The 22,828-nt window shown below is 41.2% G+C and overlaps 2 protein-coding genes across 8 annotated transcripts; one reads left to right on the top strand and one right to left on the bottom strand.

Annotated features, from left to right (window-relative positions):
- The first annotated feature begins 15 nt into the window (after nucleotides 1-15).
- Nucleotides 16-1,953, top strand: senp8 (SUMO peptidase family member, NEDD8 specific). 3 transcript variants are annotated; one of them, XM_061277448.1, is made up of 3 exons: nucleotides 16-266; nucleotides 506-586; nucleotides 701-1,953. In XM_061277448.1, the coding sequence occupies exon 3, from the start codon at nucleotides 702-704 to the stop codon at nucleotides 1,326-1,328; it is 627 nt and encodes a 208-aa protein (XP_061133432.1). In that variant the 5' UTR covers nucleotides 16-266; nucleotides 506-586; nucleotide 701; the 3' UTR covers nucleotides 1,329-1,953. The 3 variants fall into 3 exon arrangements, with proteins under 3 accessions (XP_061133432.1, XP_061133431.1, XP_061133433.1); XM_061277449.1 differs by having other exon boundaries at nucleotides 182-266; nucleotides 538-586; XM_061277447.1 differs by lacking the exon at nucleotides 506-586 and having other exon boundaries at nucleotides 35-266.
- Nucleotides 1,954-5,900: 3,947 nt separating this feature from the next.
- On the bottom strand, nucleotides 5,901-22,431 carry gramd2aa (GRAM domain containing 2Aa). Of its 5 annotated transcripts, none has more exons than XM_061277061.1 (13): nucleotides 22,106-22,242; nucleotides 21,453-21,540; nucleotides 16,716-16,820; nucleotides 12,626-12,683; nucleotides 11,104-11,176; nucleotides 10,501-10,604; nucleotides 10,075-10,173; nucleotides 9,155-9,226; nucleotides 9,033-9,089; nucleotides 8,599-8,776; nucleotides 7,814-7,907; nucleotides 7,359-7,463; nucleotides 5,901-7,225 (listed from the first exon to the last, which is right to left on the bottom strand). In XM_061277061.1, the coding sequence occupies exons 2-13, from the start codon at nucleotides 21,467-21,469 to the stop codon at nucleotides 7,222-7,224; spliced, it is 966 nt and encodes a 321-aa protein (XP_061133045.1). In that variant the 5' UTR covers nucleotides 21,470-21,540; nucleotides 22,106-22,242; the 3' UTR covers nucleotides 5,901-7,221. The 5 variants fall into 5 exon arrangements, with proteins under 5 accessions (XP_061133045.1, XP_061133046.1, XP_061133044.1 ...); XM_061277062.1 differs by lacking the exon at nucleotides 22,106-22,242 and adding an exon at nucleotides 22,067-22,095; XM_061277060.1 differs by lacking the exon at nucleotides 21,453-21,540 and having other exon boundaries at nucleotides 22,106-22,431.
- Between the last annotated feature and the right edge of the window lie 397 nt (nucleotides 22,432-22,828).

Raw genomic sequence — 22,828 nt, 5'->3', positions numbered from 1 at the left:
GCAAGACGGCGACGTTCTTTCACATACCGCTATTTTTTTATTATTATTATTAGACTTTATGTAAACATATACAATATCCGTATGGAACATGTCTATTTCCAATGCTAAAATAAATTCTGAACAACACGCAATAAACTTTTCCTCTTCTTAACTTTTCCTCCCACTGTCGCAAATTGGATTGTTTACTCGACGTGGTTTACGGCAGCCGGTGTAAGGAATGAGGTTGGAGCTTCGTACCCCTCTTCAGTCGAATGCTTCTTTTTCAGGTACTGATAGAAAAACAACCATTCTGATTGGGCTAGTAAAACTAGTTTAATGAGCCACGGGATGTATATGCGGTTAAATTGTTTTTAATGCTTCTTGTGACGTTGAGAAAGCTGATATGCATGCTCATGCTAACGCCGCATTGTGCTATGATCAGTAACATGACACGCCACCGTACCATATCATATCAAGAGTAATTATTTCCTTTACATATACCAGTTACGTGTTTATGCCTTCATAGCATGTTAGTTTATTTTTGTCCCACGGATGAAGACGCTTTTTAACGGCAGAAGCAGTCCTTGGAAAATTTATCAGGTAGCAGGTGAGTTTAAGTGCACCGGGTCTGATTCACAAATCTGGAAGTGGTAGAAGAGGATTATTAATAATTTCAAAATGAATATATTCAAAGTGCTGACACTTAAGTGTTTGTTTGAAGGATGGATCATGTCGTGCTGAGCTACCAGGACAGTCTACTTCGACGCTCTGATGTGTCCCTTCTCGAAGGAAACCACTGGCTGAACGACCAAATCATCGGATTTACCTTTGAGTACTTTGCCAGTGAGCGTTTTCGACTCCTGGGGGAGAGTGTCGTCTTCGTCAGTCCCCAGGTCACTCAGTTTATCAAGTGCGCTTCCTGCCCGGAGGAGTTGGCCGTGTTTCTTGACCCTCTGGATCTGGCGTCACGTCATCGCATCTTTTTGGCTGTGAATGACAACGAGGACGAGAGCGCTGGCGGGTCACACTGGAGCCTTCTGGTGTACCATCATAAATCCAACCACTTTGCTCACTATGACTCTCAAAATGGCAGCAACTCTCAGCATGCCCAGCGCATTGCTAACAAACTAGAACCCATTTTGGGTGCAGGAACAAAAGCCTTGTTTGCAGAGGAGCCCACTCCTGCACAAGAGAACTTATATGACTGTGGCATGTATGTTATTTCTATAGCTGAGGCCTTGTGTGAGAAGCCACACCGGGCTTTGCAAACTCTCACCCCAGCCTTTATTAAGCAGAAGAGAGCAGAATGGTGCAAAATTATCCAGAGTCTCACTCAGAGTGAACTCTGATGCACTCTGATGGCCACTGTATGCAAAGTTGCATGTACATGAGTGGATTAAAACTTTGGTACGGCTCTCAGTGAAAGAAAGATTCTCAATAATTGTTACTGAAATAAACAATACTATTGAATGCAATTTCAAACTTTGGTCAGTTTCAAGTAGTTTCAGTGGTCATTATAGACTACCAACAAGTTTGCCTGTGTATCCTCTATACAGCTATATAGCACTCCTAATAAAACTAATCATATTTCAATAACAGTCTGCAATGGAAGAAATTGACACTATTTTGACTCTTTTATGATTCATTCAACCAGCACTGTCATGTTTATCTCTAATGTAAGCACTGCAACATGAGATGCGTAAACCCACGAACACCAGCGTGCCTATAAAAGGCATGTTGTCGGTTATACGTTTTAAGTGAGGACGGACGGAGGCAGCATAATCTGTCGCTTTGCTCCATTGTATGAGTTTGGGGCCAGACTCACATGGACTCGAATTGACAGAATGTGACTTGGATGCCATAACTGTAGTCTTGGTTCTCGTCACGCTGGAATTTGAAAAGTGGTCTGTCTGCAACATTGTTGGGTTAAATCCTCTTTTAGATTATTTTAATAAAATCAGTTTTATCCTAAGATTATCTTTTGTCATAAATTCATTTCGATTGACCCACACTCAAATGTTACAAGATCAAACTTTTAAAGCATCTGTCCGACATTCCCACATAGAGCTTGTCCTCATGAGTGAGCATCAGCTTATCCCCTCTTTATTGGTCACTGTCCTTTAGTCCTCTATAAACAATTTTCAATCTTCCAAACTCCTACTGCAATGCAGTTAGAGATAAAATAAAACAATACAATTTCTTTTCAACCTATATCAAGACAACATATTGAACATTTTGAAAATATTCTCTTATTTTGAGTTTGATGCCAGCAACACCTCCCAAAACAAAGATAATCATTTTGGCTCAAAAGTAAGAACGTCTTGTTTGCATTTGTAAAGCCAATTATTACTCAACCATTTATTTCAAGGTAGGGTGGACCAGCCTCGCCTTGCCTAATTACTCAGTCAAACAAAGATATGCCATGCCATGAGCAATCGCCACCTTGGCAGCCAACATACATATGTGCTCAACATTACAAAGTAAGAATAAACACACTGTGTTGTGTTGAAGGATGTGAAATGAGCTGAATGATGCACGTCGTCACGTGACACTGTCAGAAACACAAACAATACCTAAATGTGAACCACTATCAAAATGAAGTGACGGGACAGGTGCATGACTCCACACCAGTGACGTGCGCTTGGGTGTGTTGCAAAAAGCTAAGAGCTGCCAAGAATTTCCACAATCTTCAGCATCTCTTAAAAGCCTAACAAGGAGGCTACAAAGAGGCTACAAAAGAAGGATGGAATGATGCCAAACATTTCGATGCTTACACACTGTTAAAATAGTCGCCGTGGCACAAGGTGAGGAGTTGCGTAAAGCGAGTTACCTCCATGTAAGTAGCACACGTCAAGCATGAAACGAGTAAACTGACATACATAGGAGTCGAGTTTCTCTTCTGTGTTTATAAGCTGTCGCTAAAATGTTGAAGTACCAGCCAGGCTTGTCCATTTCTCTTGCCCAAGCTGCTGTCGGTCAATTGTAGAGTGAAATCAGAAAGCAGTTTAATAATATAATAACAGATGACTAGTGTTTGTCTTTACTAGCTCGGATTCAAAGTATTGATTTTACACAAAAGAACAGTTAAATGCAACAGTTTTGTTTTTGCTCCCATTTTCTCTTTATGGAAGTAAGAGCTTAAGATTTCTTATCTGCCAACAACTTGAAATGATTTTACTCAAATATCAACACTTCACTTGAACTCATTAATCCACTTGTCAGGTTCTGTGACCTTACAACCTACAAAGTCAAAGGCCCCAAGTCAAGTTTGAGGGTGAACCAAAACTTGGAAACCTTAACTTTCAACTGACTTGAATTAGTCAGTACTGAAAGAAACATGGCTTGAAAAGCCGAGGGAGCTAATGAAGTGCAGATGCCGACTCGGGGAAACAAACAAAAAAAAAAGTTCCCGCAATGTCGATCACTCTTGCCTTTTCTTTATTATCAGGACTCCAGTCAAACCTATGATAATGTTTTAAATTTCAAAGTCATCCACTGAAGAGAAGCAGATACAAGGGAAACACTATTAACTGTGATTTCTAGGTGTCATGGGCGTCATTTATTGTTTTGGTTCATTGCACCGATTTTGTAGAATGACAGCTAGCTCTCCAGAGAGTGGGCGGAAACACAATGGGCTTATGAAACTATTAATATCTCTGGCTATACAATGTGTTACGCCTGCCTAAAGCAATTGTACTCAAATATTTGTCTTTTCTTTTTTTGTTAGTTGCACAGTAAATTTCGGATTGGTACATTTTATTTTAAAATTACTTTATTTGGTCCCCCTCCGAACACAGAGTAAAAGATTAACACTTGGAAGACAATAAAATGTTCAATGTGTTCAATTTACACTGAAACAAATTTCAAATGATATTTACTTAGAAAAAAGATTCCTTTTTTTTTTTCACACAGAAATTGTAGGTAAATTGAGACACACCGCCTGCATAAAATTCAGGTGGATAAACACTACACCTTTGCTAATATTCTAATAATAATATATTACAGTGATATAGAATGTATGGCTAATCATTAGCAGGTAAGCTATATTTTTATGATATGCTTCCATGCACCCACCCATGCAGAAGCACCCGCTGACAGTCTAAGTGACAATTACTGAAGCGTTGCACTGCCTCTGTGGAGGATTTATGAGAGCTGGGGGAAATGTGTAGCCTGAATGTTTGACCCTGAAGAAAGCGGGTCATTTTGGGGTTCAAGTGATACTTTTAGATCAACTCCTGCGTTTCAATTCATGATGTTTTTATCTACAGTGATTTCCATGGACTCTCAATTGCAATGCACACGCAGGACATATATAAACGAAACAATTTACACACACACGTGGACAATTTAGAGTTTTAAATCAACGTAACATGCCTGTTGTCTCAGATCTTTTGTTTCTTAAAATTGAACTGGGAATATAATAATCCACTAATCCTATATCAACAGTATTCTGCTTTCGTAGAAGATTTAACAAGGTCCAATAGATTTTAGGAAACATAAATAAAGATGTGTGTTCAAGCCGCACCTCTCACTTTGTTCCCTGATAAATAGTCATGCATGTCCACGGTGCACATCTGTGTTCAAGGCCCTCCGAGCAAGCACCGACTGTGTGCTGATGATCTTCGCGTGTGTAATGCAAACCATTACCGTGACGTTACAGTCAGTGTTCTCAATCACAGCCGAGGGGTTAAAGGTCATCTGGGGAGCATTCCTGGACAGACGATATGACTCCCTGGGGGCAGCAGCCCGTCTGGCCATCTGTCCTAACTTGTCTAACACAACCACAGAAAATAATCACTGAAACTGAAATATATGTATTTGATAGTGACTGATAATAGTGGAGTGATTTTTTTTGATACTAGTGGTAGAGTGTCCGCCCTGAGACTGGAAGGTTGTGGGTTCAAACCCCGGCCGGGTCATACCAACGACTATGGGACCCATTGCCGCCCTGCTTGGCACTCAGCATTAAGGTTTGGAATTGGGGGGATGGATCACCAAATGATTCCCGAGCGCGGCACCGCTGCTGCTCACTGCCCCCTCTCCCCCCCTCTCCCCCAGGGGATGGATTAAAATCACATGGGGATGGGTTAAATGCAGAGGACAAATTTCACCACACCCAGATGTGTGTGTGACGATCATTGGGACTTTAACTTTAATAACATTTGCACCCCAAAAGACAAATGAGTACAGTAATCCATGACAATATTGTTAAATTCCCTGCTTGTCCCAATGAATAATCTGTCTCAAAAAGACAAAGGTCACTTAATATTGAGAATATATTTGACCACACACTTCCATTTTAAATCCAGGGTTTCTTTGGAATAAATGGGGGAATTCCTGTTTTTTGTATGATCCTGATGTCTTCCTTCCAGTTTGCTCCCGCTGTACTGCAGTTATGCTAATCACTTTTAGATTCTTAGATATCAGGGTAGTCTTTTGTGTTATAATATCCTGGCTATACCTCAGTTGCCAACCTGTAGTCACGTACATAAATGAACGAAAATACGGTGAAAGTCCGCCCTCTAGTGGATGTGAGGATTAATGCTCTCCGCCTTTTTTTTTTTTGCGATGCACGGCATGAGCGTTACGAACAAACCATTTATTCATTCTCCTGCAATGAACGTTTGGCTTGCTGTTAGTCAGATATAAATATCTATTTTTCGCGGGTGTATGTTTTCAAAGTTTTTATATAGAGGAAATTTGTGAATTTATAGGTGCATCTTTTCTCATGAAATTAGAAAGTTTTTATTTCAGAAGTTCAATTTAAAAATTAAAGTCCATCTGCAGTTTCATTAATTTCAGAAGGCCAATACATAATCTCTATTTTAAATTTGATTTGTTTTGTGTGTAAATTATTGATGTTACTACCATTTGTTTGATGTTTAAGTATTTAAACAAATTATAGAAATGACACACAAAGCTTCCTGGTCTGGTCTGTCGTAATTTTAATCAACATACTATCCTTCAACAAAGTCAAGATAACATTTACGCTCATCAGTAGTATGAGTGAGCACTTCATTTGAGATTTATAAAATAAACTACTCTTTGAGAACAGATTAATACATCTATAAATAGACATTATGTTACTAAATTATGAAATTGCATTCACATTGTAATTAACACACAAAGTGTTATTGCTTCATCATATTAGTTTAAAGATCTTTTCAGTCAGTCAAGTGCTGCAACCTCCGTTGCATAAATACCTTTAAAGGTGACAGCTCAGTACCTCCATTCAAGAATCATCCATCCATCCATCCATCCATCCATCCATCCATCCATCCATCCATCCATCCATCCATCCATCCATCCATCCATCCATCCATCCATCCATCCATCCATCCATCCATCCATCCATCCATCCATCCATCCATCCATCCATCCATCCATCCATCCATCCATCCAACCATCCAACCATCCAACCATCCAACCATTCATTCATCCATCCATCCATCCATCCATCCATCCATCCATCCATCCATCCATCCATCCATCCATCCATCCATCCATCCATCCATCCATCCATCCATCCATCCATCCATCCATCCATCCAACCATCCAACCATCCAACCATCCAACCATCCAACCATTCATTCATCCATCCATCCATCCATCCATCCATCCATCCATCCATCCATCCATCCATCCATCCATCCATCCATCCATCCATCCATCCATCCATCCATCCATCCATCCATCCATCCATCCATCCATCCATCCAACCCATCCACCCACCCAAACACCCAAGGACAATTTAGAGTTATCAATGAACCTAACGTGCTTGTTTTTAGGAAGAAGCCACTCAAGCATGGGGAGAACATGCAAACATCAGAGCTGAAATTCGAACCCCTGAACTGTGAGGCACGTTTTAACCACTGTGCAACAACGATACATACATTTATAAATGCTTTGAAAATTAGGATGACATGTATTTCTTTTTTTAAAAGTGCAGAAGTCAAGACCGTTGTAAGGTCGACAGGTTGTAAGTTGGCAGAACCACAAATGAAATGCCTCTATTTTGAGTCTTTTCAAGTAATTACTGAGCTGAATGATTACTTCGGGGTGATTACAGGACACAAATAAAAAGTCTGTGTGCATAGTCAAAGTGATCACTAGTCCCACAGAGAGATGTCTGGGGTCGTTGCTTTGTCACTTGATGAAGTGGAGAGCCGGAAATGACTGTGGATCTTTACGTGACAGGCTTGACCAGCAGCCAAACCAAAGGCCCATCCAGGGGAGCCGAGGTTACCTGGACAACGAGAAAGTAAAACAGGTTGATGGAACCTCTGGGCAATGACTCTCCTCCTCCTCTATTGATTCACACAGAGTAAGTATGCGTGTCTATTCAGGAGGATATTAGGAGTTTGATTGAGAATAGTCACCTCTCCCTGAGGGGCAAATGTGGGTTACTGAGGAAGGAGAGCTGCTGCTCCAGACTGCAGACACGGAATGCCAAGTAGCATGAAGACAGGATGAGGAGAATGATCCTGCCAAGAGAACACAAACATGACACACATATTGACACATTTTGTATGTGTTCTATGGTCTATATATCGATATGGTCTGTTTCATTATTGTTATGTTCTGTAAAGCTCTTTGATAGCGCTTTAGCTGTTGCAATAATAATAATAATTCATTCAATTTATATAGCACAAGACCCAAAGACATTGTGAAAGTGGGTTTGTGTGTTTTTTGTTTACGCTAAATGCTACATGACAGGACAAGGTGACTATTTATTATTATATTATTATTTGTTACTTGTTATGTTCAGTGTGGACCTGCGTGTCAGCTGTTATTAATGTGTATAAATGTGTTCCTGTCCATGTTCCATACTCACAGCAGGGTAAAGAACTTGAGCAGCTGGTATTCCATCTGGCCCAACTCTGCCACTGGCTCCGATAAAAGGCCTCTGTCTGTCTCCAGGGCTCCCTCTGTGATACAAACAAATCATAAGAAATTATAATGGTTTCAGATTTAATGTTCCACCAGGCAATTTTCTTTTTTTCTTTCTTCACAAGTTTTCCAAAGCTGAGCCGCAACTGGTTGCAACCTGAGACCTGGCAATTGGGATTTCATTTTCAGTCTACTGAAAGTGGCAAAATGGTCACCACGCCCCCCAAGATGGATAAAAATAAGAATATTTCACTTATATTCCACAAATGCAATATTAATCAGAATGCCATGTATAGACTAGTGGGGGCACATTAGAATATTGTGAAATAAAAAAAATGTCTGAGAGTGTCAATAAAAAAGTACCCCAACTGTTTAAGAGCAAAAACTCTAATGGTGGATAACTGTAAACAACAAAACCAAAACAAAATAGCGTGAGTGCCGATTTCCAATCCCAAACCTATCGGTCTGAAAGCATCTAAACTATTCTCTGTTATCACATACTTTTTGGGATTATCTGGATTTAATCCGCGTTCGCTCCAGCATTTTAATACAACCCCTTCTTGACACGCCATTTGAATCGTGACATCCTGTTGCGTAACAGACAAATCGCTCTCCAATGCAAAGTATTTTGCACTTTCACTCACATACAGCCATGAATAATCGAAATACTTTAGATATTAAAACTACAGTTTGCATTTCATACAAATTATTTTGATCTCAGTGTCAGACCTTCTAAAGGCTGCTCTGACTTGAAGGGTGTGTTTGCAACACTCAGACTGCTGCTGGAGTTCCCCAGCAGGTCAGGAAGGGAGGAGGACACAGACACCACTGAGGCCTTCCTTCTCCACTTTAACACTGACGGGAATTCATCCACCACTGGAAACCCGTCAGGGGTTGGGAATTCATCCTGCAGTAGACGACAACACATAACAAACCAGTTACATAAACCAGTTGAACATATTCGCACATACCTGAACTTGAGGTGCTTTGGCGCACCCTTATAAACAAGCAAAGATCTTTTACAAATTATCATTATACCCAACTATTGCTTTATTTTAAGTTGATCATTTGAGTGATTTGCACAAAAACCCATGTTCTCCTCCTAGCAAGTCAAACCCTAGTATATCATGAATGTTTTTTTTTTTAAAGCTGCTGTCACTCACCAGTGACAAGGTGGGTTCCTCCATGTACTGCTTCAAACTCAGACTCTTCCCATTGACCTGTAGAGGGACATGACATCACATCTTTGGTGGCACACTGGTGGTGTGTATGCAGTGCGCCGTACCTGTAGGTGTGTGCAGATCCTACGAAGGACGTCATACACACTGTCTCTTGATAGAAGCGACACAAATACATACTGAGAAAATAAAAACATAATGTCAACATACAAGGTGTTTCACTGATTGCTGTGATGAGGCCACAGGACATCTGAAGGAACCCATGTGCAATTTGTAAAAAGGTTTTGCATTGGTCCAAAATAAGAACACTATTGGAGATTAAAACGATTTAATCTAGGGCACAAAGAGGATATAGTGATTTCAATCCCATTTGTATTTCGAGAAATAACCAAAAGTACAGTTGTGATGTACAAAGAGGACTCTACGTGTATTGTATAATCCCCCAGACACATAGTGCGTGATTACAGAGAATGAGTCATGCATGTATGACACTTTGCAAGGACAAACCTTATCTACTTCAAAAAGATCTCCAGCTCATATCAGAAATGCTGTGTTGGCAGGTGAATCTTAATCAGTGCTCTTATATTCACTGACATACAATAATGAAACATCTTGCTAGCGATTCCACCTGCTTCGGTCACATTTTTGCCGATTACACAACTGACTTTGGGCGAGAGGCGGCGTACACCCGGGACTGATCGCCGACCAATCGGACAATGAACATCTCTTTCCGGAACGTGGGAGGAAGCTGAAGTACCAGCAGCGATTGAGCAGAGATTTGAACCTTTCGCCTTTTGGTAGTCCAACCCCTATCGCTTGCATCATGCTGGCTGTGCATGATTTGCGTGTCATACTGAGATTCTCAGAATGTGGTGTCGGAAAAATAGCCTCCACTTGAGCACGCTTCCGGGCCGCTGCTATCTATAGCACTGCTCTTCCCGTCACACCTCGCCTCAGACAACACAGACAGCCTGCGCTAATCAGTGCAAGCATTTGAACTCAAAGTGAGTGTGACGGGATTGTTTACCTTCTGGTTAGTGTCTGTGGTGATAGCCAAGCCATTGGGCACCAGGCCTGCTGTTTTGTGCTTTTTCACCAACCGCACTGAGACAACAGGGATGGGCACCTAGAAGCGGAGGAGAATTATTTTTTTTAGTGTCTAAATACTGCATGTGGGCAGTGGAAGCAAAAGCAGTCGTGAAAGTGGCCAAGAGACATTTCTTATTTAAGTCAGTATGCAAGGAATGCCGCCGTAATACGAAGCTTATTGTCTCTCAAATGTCAGGAGAGGTTGAGTTTCAAGGAAATGAGAAAGAAAAAGAACAATGTGTAGCATGAAAGAAAAAAAGACATGGCTGCTTCAGGTGGAGTTTCCCAGCGCGCATATTCTCCTTGAAAATATTTCAAGCCCGTTGCATTCAAACTAGAAGTCAAGTTTCATCTGTACGGGTACCTTAATGTCCTTGCCGAAGAGGTTGGCATAGAAACAGAGCCAATTTCTAGAGATGTAAAGCCTGCCTTGGAGCAGGATATCTCTGAGAAGAGCACAGGAATACACTGACGAAACAAGAGACAAACACATTTTTAAGCTTTAGATTTCATATTTACATTAGGCGGAGTATTGATTTTGTTTTGTGCAGCTGTGTCAGTCAGTTTCTCGTTTATATTATGGGCAGCAGCAAAATGGACGGTGAAGCGGTCGGAGCTACGCAAACAAATAGGTATTATGAAGTTATCCGAACATATTTACTGATCTTGGATGAATTACATCATCAACATCAGACACCGTGGTTCAGCCCTTTCACATAAGACGATAAGAGCATTCTGATACACCATGAGCCCGAATTTTCTGCTCAGCACATGGGTGTAGTTTTTTTTTTTTTTTTTTTTGGTGACTGAAAATCACATCTGCTCAGACAACTACCGATCACAGTTCAGCTTGCGAACATCACATGACCCATATGGTTCAGTAATAACACGCAGCGCGATATACAGTCACTATCAAAACATCAAATAATGTGACAAAAGTTGATCAAGTTACAGTTGGCACAGGTACCTTTCATAAGGAGCTCATCCTTGGGCACACACTGGAACAGTTTGTGGTACTGCGAGTTGTACTTGCTGACAGTCTGTGCAGAGGGACAGGGCAGAGTCATGAGTAGCTCCTTGGCGGACCGGCCCGCCTGCACGGCACCGGAACCCCCTCTCCAGCCGCCGGCCGCTCCGACCCGGCTCACCGCCGACACCACCCGCTCCCTCAGAGGCGGCGAGCTCTGCACCAGGCTCAGCACATTGGCACCGTACACACACACACACTCATCCATGGCCTGAAGCAAGTCACTGCAAGACACACACTGTTCCCCTGTGGCGTGTCAGTATGGGCGACAGGCTGCTCTACGAGAAAAACACATCTGGCTACGGGGTACACAGACTAGATGCACACGACTACACTTGAGCCATCCTCAAACTCAAGGCTTCCCTGTCTCAACTTCTTCATCAGTGACTGACTCCACACTCAGTATACGCCCCTTCTCCATGCACACACTTGTACACACTGCCCATCATCGAGCTAGAAAGACGCACACACACTGCCCAGGACAGGTGACCCCTTTCCTTTTCAGTACATCCTTGCGTCTGTCAGTGACACCTTCCAAAGTCCAAACCATCCTGTATGCGAATACGTGAGTGGTCTCAAAAATTTCCTGTTCACTTCCAGCATTCTCCTACCCATTTTTCTTTGCTCTCTCTCTCTCTCTCTCTCTCTCTCTCTCTCTCTCTCTCTCTCTCTCTCTCTCTCTCTCTCTCTCTCTCTCTCTCTCTCTCTCTCTCTCTCTCTCTCTCTCTCTCTCTCTCTCTCTCTCTCTCTCTCTCTCTCTCTCGCTCTCGCTCTCGCTCTCGCTCTCTCTCTCGCTCTCTCTCTCTCTCTCTCTCTCGCTCTCTCTCTCTCGCTCTGTCTCCCTCTTTCACTCTCACGCTCCCCTCCTCCCCAGCTCACTCATTGTCCTTCTATTAATAGTTAAAGGCAGTTCCTCTACACAGGAAAGTGGACCTAAATGGAGGTCACAGTAAAACAGACTGATGGTGGTGGTTGGGCTCCTCATTATTGACTTGGAATTCTGATTCGGAAATTAATTAATTCACGGACAACTTAATTTATGATTTCTTATTATCACAATAGAATACTTGCAATTTTTGCTACGTGTGTGACGTCTGGTGCATACAGTATGTGACTTTGCCCTCCTCATTCAACAATGTATGAATGCTGTAAGTGTACCGTGCAATTTAAGTGCAACTAAACGGTTCATTTGCATTTTATAATGGTCACAGTTTGACGCCGCCACACATGAAGTCAAGGCTGCTACATTACAAGAAGTAAAGATGACATATTTTTCAAATGATTCTTGGAATACATCAAAGTTTAACTGAACAGCCACAAAAATGCATGGCTGAAAATATTTTGTTTTGTTTTTTTAATACGTATTTTGTCACCGTTACTTCTGTTCGTGTGTTAACGATGCACTGGGGAACTGTCCCAATTCAGGGAGCTAACACAGACAACAGAAAATGATGACACTCACCGAGCCACGGTAACATTTTTTTACATCCTCGTAGGACAGCTCTTCAATCAGATGAAACCTGGAATAGAATTAAAAGGCAGACTTGTGATGAACCAACAAAACAAAATGGATGCTACCTCCCATTAATCATGAAATCACTGCAAACACTGTAAATCATTTGCAAACATGATTATTAGTTGTGCATTTGAGTGTTCTTTGCGCTCATGAAGTCAAGGTGTTGGCAGCCTGACAAATGCTGGTGAGCATGTGTTTTCATGCGTGTGCACCACATGACAATCCCCGCCGGCAGCATGCCTCAGCACGACACGTAATCAGTGCGTGAGTGTGTCATTGCAGGATGCAGGTGAACTCTATCACATCCAGCACAATCAAAGAGGTATATTACGTTGTTTGTATGCAAATAGTGGCAATGCCCTGGAGATCATTCAGTGGTTTACTGTTTTGTTTATTGTCAAATAACATGAACGCACACCGGCATCATAGACTCTCTCCTGCCTCAGAAGGGCTGATGTAATGCGATGCTTCGTCTACCAGCAGATAAAATTCGAAATAATCCCCTCTGGAGGAGAATAAATATTGGAGGTGAAACTCAAGACTAAAGAGAAAAATGACTTTCTTTTTAAGCATTAGCTGTCAGAGAAGTGATTGACAGTGCAAAGCGATGGCAAACACTACTGTTCACTAACATAGTGAAAGATTATGGATCACTTCTCAAGACCAAACATTCTTTCATTTGATTTGCCCATCCCTTTAAAAATGATCAAGTATTAATTCAATCCATATTCCATGAATCAGTTAGTAAAACGAGTTTCCACGCTGAAATGCATATCCTAAAGATATGTAATATGGTTAACATGCCAGCCAAAATGATATTAAACCAAAAATAGAAAAGCAACACTTTTGCTAGGATATCTTGAATCTTTCTGTCAGATATTGTTCACAAATCTGTGGAAGCACTTCTGTGCCAAGTTAATCCATTCACCTCACAGCGCAATGCCACATATGTCGTAAGTTTGGAGGGAAAGAGGAATGCCCACTTGATCGGCATCGTCACCTCTGAACTGCGAGATAAGACATTGCTCCACCATTCCGCCAAGCTTCCCTGATCTGCTGCCATGGTTTATACACTAGACAGCCTCAGCCGTCACTGAGCCACTTCCTCTGGAGAAGGATAATAGTCTCTGAGACAAAAAGATCTAAACACTGTTTAGGTGTCAAAAACCAGATGCTGTGCCTATGCCAAAATGTGTGTGTGTGGGTCTGTGCATGTGGCGTAAGATCAGGATGTTGTTTACAGCATGATGGTGCAGCTGTGACAGCACGGCCTGCTGGGCCAGATGTGCTCAACATCACTCCCAGTTTTAATCCCAACTTTGACATATAATCAAACATTTTTTTGTTTTGTTTTGTTGGCTAAATACATTTGGATAAAAGGTCTGGTCTATATGTTTGTTTGGTAAATACAAATAGTGGTTTGCCGTATTTGCTCACATGACACGGGGCCCGAATTGGGACACAGCTATACAGGCGGCCCTCAATGTTACGAATTAGAATTCAAACGAGTTTACAACCAAAATCAACAACTGAATTAAGCAAAAAGACAAAACTGGTGACTTAAGCACATCCAATTTCATAATGAACAGCTTCCACCGGTTTATCCTTGTTTAGTAATTGTGTGCGCTTGCTGCTCTGACTGCTTGCAGCCTATAAATAGTTTCTGCAGTAGCCGCCAGTGCCAAAGTGGGGATGGGTGAGTGATTATTAAAAAATATAGGCGTCGGCCCCTGCAGGGACTCACCATGTGTTTTCTCTCCGCTCACCTTCCATCTGCCGCACATGAAAATAATCTTCATGACTAATACTGCCGGTACAAAGAGAAAGTGAGGTCTGAAGGGACCTGTGCTATGATTACATTTGCAATGTCAAAGTAAAGCAGATTTTACAGGGTCACACTGGGATGGGCAGTTGTAAAAGACAAATAACTCTGGTCCTTTATTTTTGGATTTCAGTCAACCTTTTTGAACATGCTAAAGGATGCACACGCTCAAATGAAAATGCACGTGTCTTGAGCACAATTCAGAACTCCACGTAGAGAACGGCAATGGAATGTTTTAATGTAAACTAAACATTGTATGCTTTTTTCTGTAAGCAGCAATAAACTGCCTTCATGCGCCCGCTTTGTGCCGCAGGCTGTGAAGCAGAATACTGAGACTAATTACCAACTCTAAGGCTCTAAAATTGAATCTTAAATTAGAAAGGGAACACTTCCCACCGGCAGCAGGTGTAGCTGTGGACTCCCGCGTAATAATTGAGCTGCAAGAGGAAGGGAAATTAACAGCGTGAGCTTGGAGACAAGTGGAAAGACTCAGACCTTGTAAAGATTTTTACTAGATAAGACATAATGTGGAAAGTTAACAGGGCCTTTTCACATGAGACACTTTCAATTTAGCTCCGTGGTAAATTAGCGCAGAAGCATAAACGTAGAGGTTGGAACTAACTCAAAGAAGTCATCATTGCTGGTATGCAGTCCATGTTATGACACCACAATATATAAAAAGGTAATACATTCGGGTGAGGAATTATTTCGGCATATTTTCTCACTAGAAAATCCATCTAGTTGTCATCTGAAGAAGAGGAGGTCCTACGATGGTCTCTTTGTTAAAGTCTCGAGTATAAAAAGACAAAAGCTGCATGTTTGATGTTTGTTATAATGAACGGAGCCAAAAACAAACACTCTAGTTGTTCTATATCGATAGTCTCGACAACTATCTCCCAAGAAGGCAGCATACAAGCTAACCCATCCAGTGTTTTCTAGGACAAATTTGATTTATCACTATTTTGCAATACTGACGTGTGGAATAACCGACCCCAATTTAATGCAGTACTGTAGTTTGGTTTTCTTTAGAAACACATTGACTGTGTCTGGCAGCAGGTAAACAGGAAGTGTTCAGGTTCCTGCCTTCCACTTGAATCCAACATATGACACGCTTCTGTGCTCAAGTCCAGAGTCGATTCTCCAGGATTACACGACTCCCGCCGGCAATCCTTTTTATATAAACACAAACAGCCTCTCTGTTGGTAACGCACACTAACACGATCGCTTTGCTTTCAGACCATTTGACTGGCAAAGCAGCAACACACAGCATTTACATAACGTAACCACATGTTTAGCAGACATTTGATTGCTACACAACTGCTGGTGGCATCCAATACCAATATCCACAATTCAGAAACGTTTCTTTCATATATCAATTAAATTGATGTGGCGCTGTCAGCAAGTTAATAAAGACATGTATACAACAACTGTTGTCACTGTTACTATTTTCATGGTAGTGGTCTGCATTTGAATTCATGAAATTTAGGAATTTACAGATAGTAGGATTGGAAAAGTTTGGTGAAGGTTGTATGTACGTATATATCTTTAATCTTCAAGGTATCACCAAGTCCTGTAAATTTACTATATTTTATGCTAATAAAACGGTATGAACCTCACAATATTTACATACTCAGGGCCACCATTTTGGATGAGCTTTCTTTTGCTTGAGGCTCAATTGCATAGATTTTTGAGACACATTCTTTTCCTTACACTGTACCAGCTTTGTATGAAATGGAAAAAAAGAAGAAGAAATAATTCAAAAAAGACAATATCAGAAACAGCTCTGTGTCACGGAATGCAGTACTAAAACATTGCAGACTCCAACTGCAGTAATAAACATTGTTCAATAAAATATCTGATATTGCATCCAGCAAGCTAAACATTATTATCTCACATAGAATTTGCAGGGGCCTTACAGCATGTTATGGCTGGTGAGTGTCTATCATCTCAATGAGACGTCAAGTCTAAAGATGTTTTGTGTGCGCGTGTTTTACTATTGTTTGACACCAAGTAAATGTTAAAAAAAGGACAATGAAAAGAAATCTCCTGCAGCTGTAGCTCATGAGTGCACACGCGCACAAACACACAGGAAGCGGATGATGTGTTATAAAATGAGTCTGTGTTTGCAGACCATTGTGTGTCAGTGAGTGTGTGCATGCGCGCACGTGTGTGTGTGTGTGTGTGTGTGTGTGTGTGTGAGAGAGAGGAATTTGCCTGAGGTGTCCATGCGCGTCTTCGTCCTTGGAGGCATCCAGGTCCTGTGTGGTCAGCAGGCCTGTTTCTTCAGAGTGTTCCTGCTGCTCAGTCATGCTCCTGGCCCTGAACCCACAAACACACACACAAATGAGTGCACAGCGGCCATCCACTTTGCTCTGATCTCATCCCTGCTGTCGTGTTTGTTTTCTGTCTGCAGGTACACTTTTTGCAGTATGGAATGAAAGGTTTTTGGGGATAACACATGGACTCTGCCTTTAAAATCAACATGGCAGTGATGCAACTTGAGCTAGAATCACATCCTCAACTCAACAAAATAAAAAACAGGTTAAATGGGTCAGTGAAGTTAAAAACAAACATTGGGGGGGAAATGTATGAAACTCAGGCGTAACTTCATTTACAAATAGGGCCAGACAATTCAAATATTTGGCAGAGTAAAATTCAGATAACCAATTAATCAGCTGATTTTCTAAAAAATTCACAAACATTGAATAAAATAGGGATGGAACGACACCAGTATTTAGAACATGCCAATAAAGTCACTGGCCAAGTCTATTTCTTTGTCGCTTATGTTATAGTGTAAAAACCCCCAGCATATTGTGCCTTTTCTTTCAATATCACTAGTATTTCCTTTTTACAATATTGTGAGTTTTTATACAGTATTGAGAGCTTTTTTTAATTGAAAATCTCTACAAAATATCATGATAATTATTTTATCGTGATATTTTGTAGAGATTATAGATATAGATATAGATAGAGATAGAGATAATATAGTATTTTTGATATTGTGACATCCCTAGAAAAAAAATAATATATATATTGGCAGAATATTTCACTGTTACATGACTTTGTGCTTAAGTAGTTGGCTTAACTTTACAACAGAGAAGAAAAACTGGCACAAATCAGCTGATTGGGGGGGTTAGAATGTCAGAGGTTTTTGTCTCGTGTTGTGTTAATCAGTAAAAAAAAAAAGGTTTTTGCCAATTTGTTTTAATAAAAACTGGCCAATTAAATTGGTTGGGCCCTATTTACGAGTGCCCCAATGTTCAGCCCTTAATTGAGATGAACTAAAAAAAAAAAACGTGCCCCTTAAAGCACACATCCTCAACAAAAATACTACTGCGCAGTACGTACATACAGCAAATAATTAAACTATCGTTATACTAATTACACTGCACACCATTTCTTTTACAGTGTGATCGTTTAGAAGTTTTCACCCAGCTATGGTTTAAATAAACCTGTTATTAGATTGCAGTTGACCCCCGCACACACACGTACACACACACACACACACACACAGGCAAAAACATCGCCACCCGCATTGTACCATAATTCCCCGTGGGAGAGGGAAGGCTGTAAGCACCTGCCCTGAATAATTACAGGTGCTGATGGAAAGATACTCACACGTATGCACTTTCCTATGGATTATCTCTAATTGGCCAGAAGCTTCACGTCAGACGCTGGCTTGTTCAAACAACTTAGCTTCCTGTGTGGAACGGGTCCAACTGACTAGTTATCTGTGATCACAAAGAGGCTCACAAGATGGCCTGGTAATTAGAAAAGAGAAACGCTTGTGGATATTTCAAGCTGCTGCCCCCGCGACCCGACCCCGGATAAGTGGAAGATGGATGGATGGATGGATGGATAAATGGATGGATGAATGGATGGATGAAACTGCGTAGTGCCGAGACACAGCTTTCTTTGACATCAACGTCAGGCATGACGTCACGCATGATAGCAGAAAATTTATGACTCCTCCGTTCAGCCAGCACCAGATGCACTCTGCATGGGCATGTTTCGCTTTCTTTGTTGATTGAATTAACCTAACACGACAGTTCAAACATTTGTCTAATTATTAATCCTTTTTCAAACATTTGAATATTTCTTTCCTTGGATGATTTGTGGACAAACGAACGGCAGAATCAGCAAGTCAGGTTTGTAGCGTAGAGAATAAACATGACAGGGCACAACATTGTGCTGCATTTCCCCACAAACCAAGTGAACTCTCATCAGTTCATAAACAATCAATAATAATGTACACCTACACTTTCCTACGAGAAATTTTGAAACGGCCAAACAAACTTTTTTTTTTTTTTTTACAAAAAACACAATCCCGTCTTATTTTTAAGAACATATTCAAGCAGTTAGTTACAGTGTGAATATTTCCCTATAAGTGCCGAGCAATGCATTTTGCATTGCGCCAAAGTCCGCTGGGATGGGCTCCGTCTTGCACAAAAGAATATGGATGAATGGAATAGTCATCAAGTCCATGACTCTTGAAGGCCACGTTACTTCCTGGTTACCAGTCCATGTAAAATCGGAGGAAAAATGCCATGTCCTAATTTTCCATGCAACACCAGCTCGTTTTCTTTTCCGGGCATTCATGTAATGACAGCCAACATTGTGTCAAATGGCCTATTGAGTTCTAAATGCCATTCTGCGCAGTTAAACATGTTTGACAGTAATGTTCTGTGAAAGGTTTCCACCTCTCTTCATTGTCTGCGTAGACAAACACTGTGTGCTGTCACAAGACATCCTTCAATCCAGTTAACTGTAATCTCATTAATGCTGCTGGCCACTGACATACTTGACAAGAGAAATCTCTCCGGATTCCTTCGAAGAGTCACAGAAATACTCCCGGTATTTATATGGCCTCTCCATCAACAAGTTTGTGTGTTCACCGTGTGCTTGTCTGGCCAAATAAACACTAGGAACGTTCAGTAAACATTAACAATCTGCATTTAAAATGTGTGGGATTTTATTTTTGAACTCATTGAAAGCAGCGCGAGTTTGTTTGCGTTGGGTGTGTGGACCTCTGGATACTTTTGTTTGTCCCAAAAGCTGAAGTGCAAAAACTGTTTAGTCATTTCAAAATGTTTTTTCCCTGACTGCGCTTTAAATTTGAAATATGATTGCAGAGTCATATTTCAACCTATATTTGTATTATTAATAGCAGTGATCAGCTGGTGCTCATGCAGTTACAATGACTGTTTACAATGCAGTTTATTATTCTTCATTTCACAGATGAGTGTTCAGCCTTTTGAGTCAGAGAAATGTGCACAGCTTGAGACCTCCTGAAATAACCTCCCCATTGTGCAAGCACCTCAAAACAAACCTTGATAAGCACTGGTCAGTACTCTAACCCACATGTTATTCAATATCAAATAACGGCGTATATGCATGCAGTCAAATAAATGATTTTAAAGGTAGGCGATTGTACAAGTGTTGTACTAACAAACGCATTACTGCATAGTTGCATCTAAAGTATGCAACAAACTATGTTCGCTGACATGTTTTGTTGTTGTTGTGATATTCATTGTCCGTCAAATATTAAGAGAATTTCGCTTAACGCGACGGTACACAATACATAATTTGTGCAACGTGCACATATAAATAAGGCACTTGTCTTCAATAGTGGTGCGTTTTCCATTGCTAGACAGTGTTAAGTTTACCAGTGAAAGATAGACTGCTGTCAAAACACGGTCACTTGGTCTTCAAAATAAAACTACTGGGGGTTGCTACAAATAAAAACACATCACCTTTCCTTAGAACTATACGGTAAAGTGTGCATATAATATACAGAGAAAATATTTGCTTACACCAACCAACAAGTGAGATTTGCAAGCGAAACCCTTTCCACAGCTATAAACCAAGCGTACATATTTTATTTTGACAAAGTACCGGAAATGATCTATTTAAATGTAGCGAGCTTACCAGCCCTCGACGTCCCCTACCTGTAGCTCACAAACTGGTTGCGACGTCTTTTTTAGGCTGTGTCCTAACTTTGTCGACTTCCAAAAGGTCTTCAGGAGTGCGTCTCATTCCTCCATGCAGACATCGTCTTGTCTTTGTGTGCGAACAAACCCGACAATCTTTACGACTGTCACAAAATCCAACAAGCTAACGCTAGCAGAACGCGCGCTATGTGCACTTTCAAGCTCCTCTCAAGTGCGTCGTTGTGGCGAGGGGGTGGGCTGAGCTGAGCTTACCTATAGCCCAGTGTGGGCTCGCTGGGCTATGCGCTCTCTGCAAGGGGATTACATGCGCCGATTTCTATTTACACGCAACGGATGCCCGGAATAATACCCTTGATTCACGGCTGCACGATCTCACATGGTGTAAACACAATCTTAGGAACACGTTTGTACCGTAATTACACAAATGCATCCGTTTGTTCGGTATTAAACAATCTGCATAATTTATTTTTCTAATATTTTGAGGTCCACAAGGTACAAACATGCTGACGATCAGGAGGGATTTGAGAGGGTTTTACAGAGTGCAGCACTGCAGGTTGTTGAAAGTGATTTCACAACCTGTTCGGAAAATAGTATTAAGTGGATTATAAACATATTATAAACAACTTGGCCCAGAAAGTTGATTCTGATGATAAATGGAAACAATTTGATCCGGATTATCAGATATCTCTAAAATATTTCCTCTTGATTGATTGTCCTGTGTGACTTGTGATTTTTCCTCACCGACCTGCTTGGATAATGGTGAGAATGGTGCAATAGGACTGCTTTTTTTTCTCATCGATCTGCTCGTGAAATATTTGTGGCCCATGTTTGTCCATTTTAAGTCGAATAATTAAGAAAAACCTAGAAAATTCACAGGCCTGATTATCAGATGTCTCTAAATGGTTATACTGACTAGCATGCTTGTGATGTGTGTTATTCTTCCAAATAAAATCACACAAATCACAAATTCATATGTGTGTAACAGCCTATCATTATTTACTGTTTTGTCGTTTTCATCAGTCTGGATGCCCATCACAGGTCAGTCTTGGTTCTTGGTGCAGATGTTTGTGGCATGTTGTGTCAGTCACCTGGAGTACACCATACTCCAGTGATGAGAGTGACATTTTCGGAAGCTTCCCTAATGTACATATGTTTAAAATCTGCCGTTTTTCTAGAACATCAGGGTTTCATCATAATTATAACAGCAATATAATATAGAGTAATGTATCTAGTGAGATTTTTTTTTTTTCCAATGAAACATAAATAAGAATGCATGATAAAATCAGTACAATACAAGCTTTTACAGGTCAAACTCCAAAACAAAAAATCAAAGCATCTCAATAACCGAATGCGAGAAAAACAAAGTCAGTCTTTTTTGGAATATATGTCAACAATATGTTGAGCAACACATACAGCCATCTCTGAATGAAATTTGTTGGTGACCATGGATTACATAAATATTTTGCTGTTCATGATGAATATGTCAAATTCATTCCCATGAGATCACAATTTTTCATTATTAATTAGCACCCTTCAGTAAATAGATTGCATTATTTATGTATGTAGTCATCATAAATGGTGGAAGATGAGCCCTCAAGTAAGAAAAAAGCTTACCTGCAGTCGAATGTGATGCACTTCCTGTGTGTGGCTCACCTGTCTGCTATCCTCTGACTGCAGTTCCCATGAAGGTGGCGGTAATACGCGTCCTGACCCGCTGGCTCGTCTGCAGGCTGGGCCTTAGGGCTGGTTGCGTAGATAGTGCATCCCATGAACAGCTCCTTGGGACACGGCCTCCGCGTTCAGCGAGGTATCCTTCCTCGGGGCGGCCCGTCTCGTTCTGATGGCGGCCAGCTGCTTTGTGGGAAAAGCCATTGGCTCAGCACGTTGGTTTCTTAACCCCTCCTCTTCTTCCCTCTCGGGCGACCCCTCCCTCTCTTGAGCCCAGAGCACAACAGCGGATAATCACATCCCCCGTTTAAACTGCACAAAATCATGGCCACACTAATAGCTCTCTGTCACTGATGTCGCATTACGCTAATGCACGCAGCTTACTCCCGCCACTGGGGGCGGCTACAAATCATGTACTCTGTGCAAACACACAGCGACAGCTGGCAATACTTGGACAAACACAACACAACTCTAGGGTATAAATATAATCAGTGAAGTAATGGTGATCTTGTCTCGGTGTGAAATCCCGGCCTGTAGTTGAATGCAATAAAATAATACTGTTGCAAGAATGGCAGTGCCACTGACAGAGATGAACAAAGGTCAATCAAAGTTCATCAGGGTGCACATACCGTATTTTCCGGACTCTAAGTCGTTTTTTCATATTTTGGCCGGGGTGCGACTTATACTCAGGAGCGACTTGTGTGTCAA

The sequence above is a fragment of the Syngnathus typhle genome, linkage group LG4 (genome assembly GCF_033458585.1).
Source record: "Syngnathus typhle isolate RoL2023-S1 ecotype Sweden linkage group LG4, RoL_Styp_1.0, whole genome shotgun sequence".
Taxonomy (NCBI): Eukaryota; Metazoa; Chordata; class Actinopteri; order Syngnathiformes; family Syngnathidae; genus Syngnathus; species Syngnathus typhle.
The sequence above is the reverse complement of the archived record's forward strand: the minus strand, read 5'-3'. Positions and strand labels throughout refer to the sequence as shown.

Coding starts and splice junctions, on each gene's coding strand:
- gramd2aa (XM_061277060.1), bottom strand. CDS start 22,221: ATGGGATGCACTATCTACGCAACCAGCCCTAAGGCCCAGCCTGCAGAC. Junction 16,821..22,105: donor AGTCAGAGGATAGCAGACAG/GTGAGCCACACA, acceptor TTGTGGGTTCAG/GGCCAGGAGCATGACTGAGC. Junction 7,464..7,813: donor CTCAAGTTCTTTACCCTGCT/GTGAGTATGGAA, acceptor TTCTCTTGGCAG/GATCATTCTCCTCATCCTGT.
- senp8 (XM_061277448.1), top strand. CDS start 702: ATGGATCATGTCGTGCTGAGCTACCAGGACAGTCTACTTCGACGCTCT.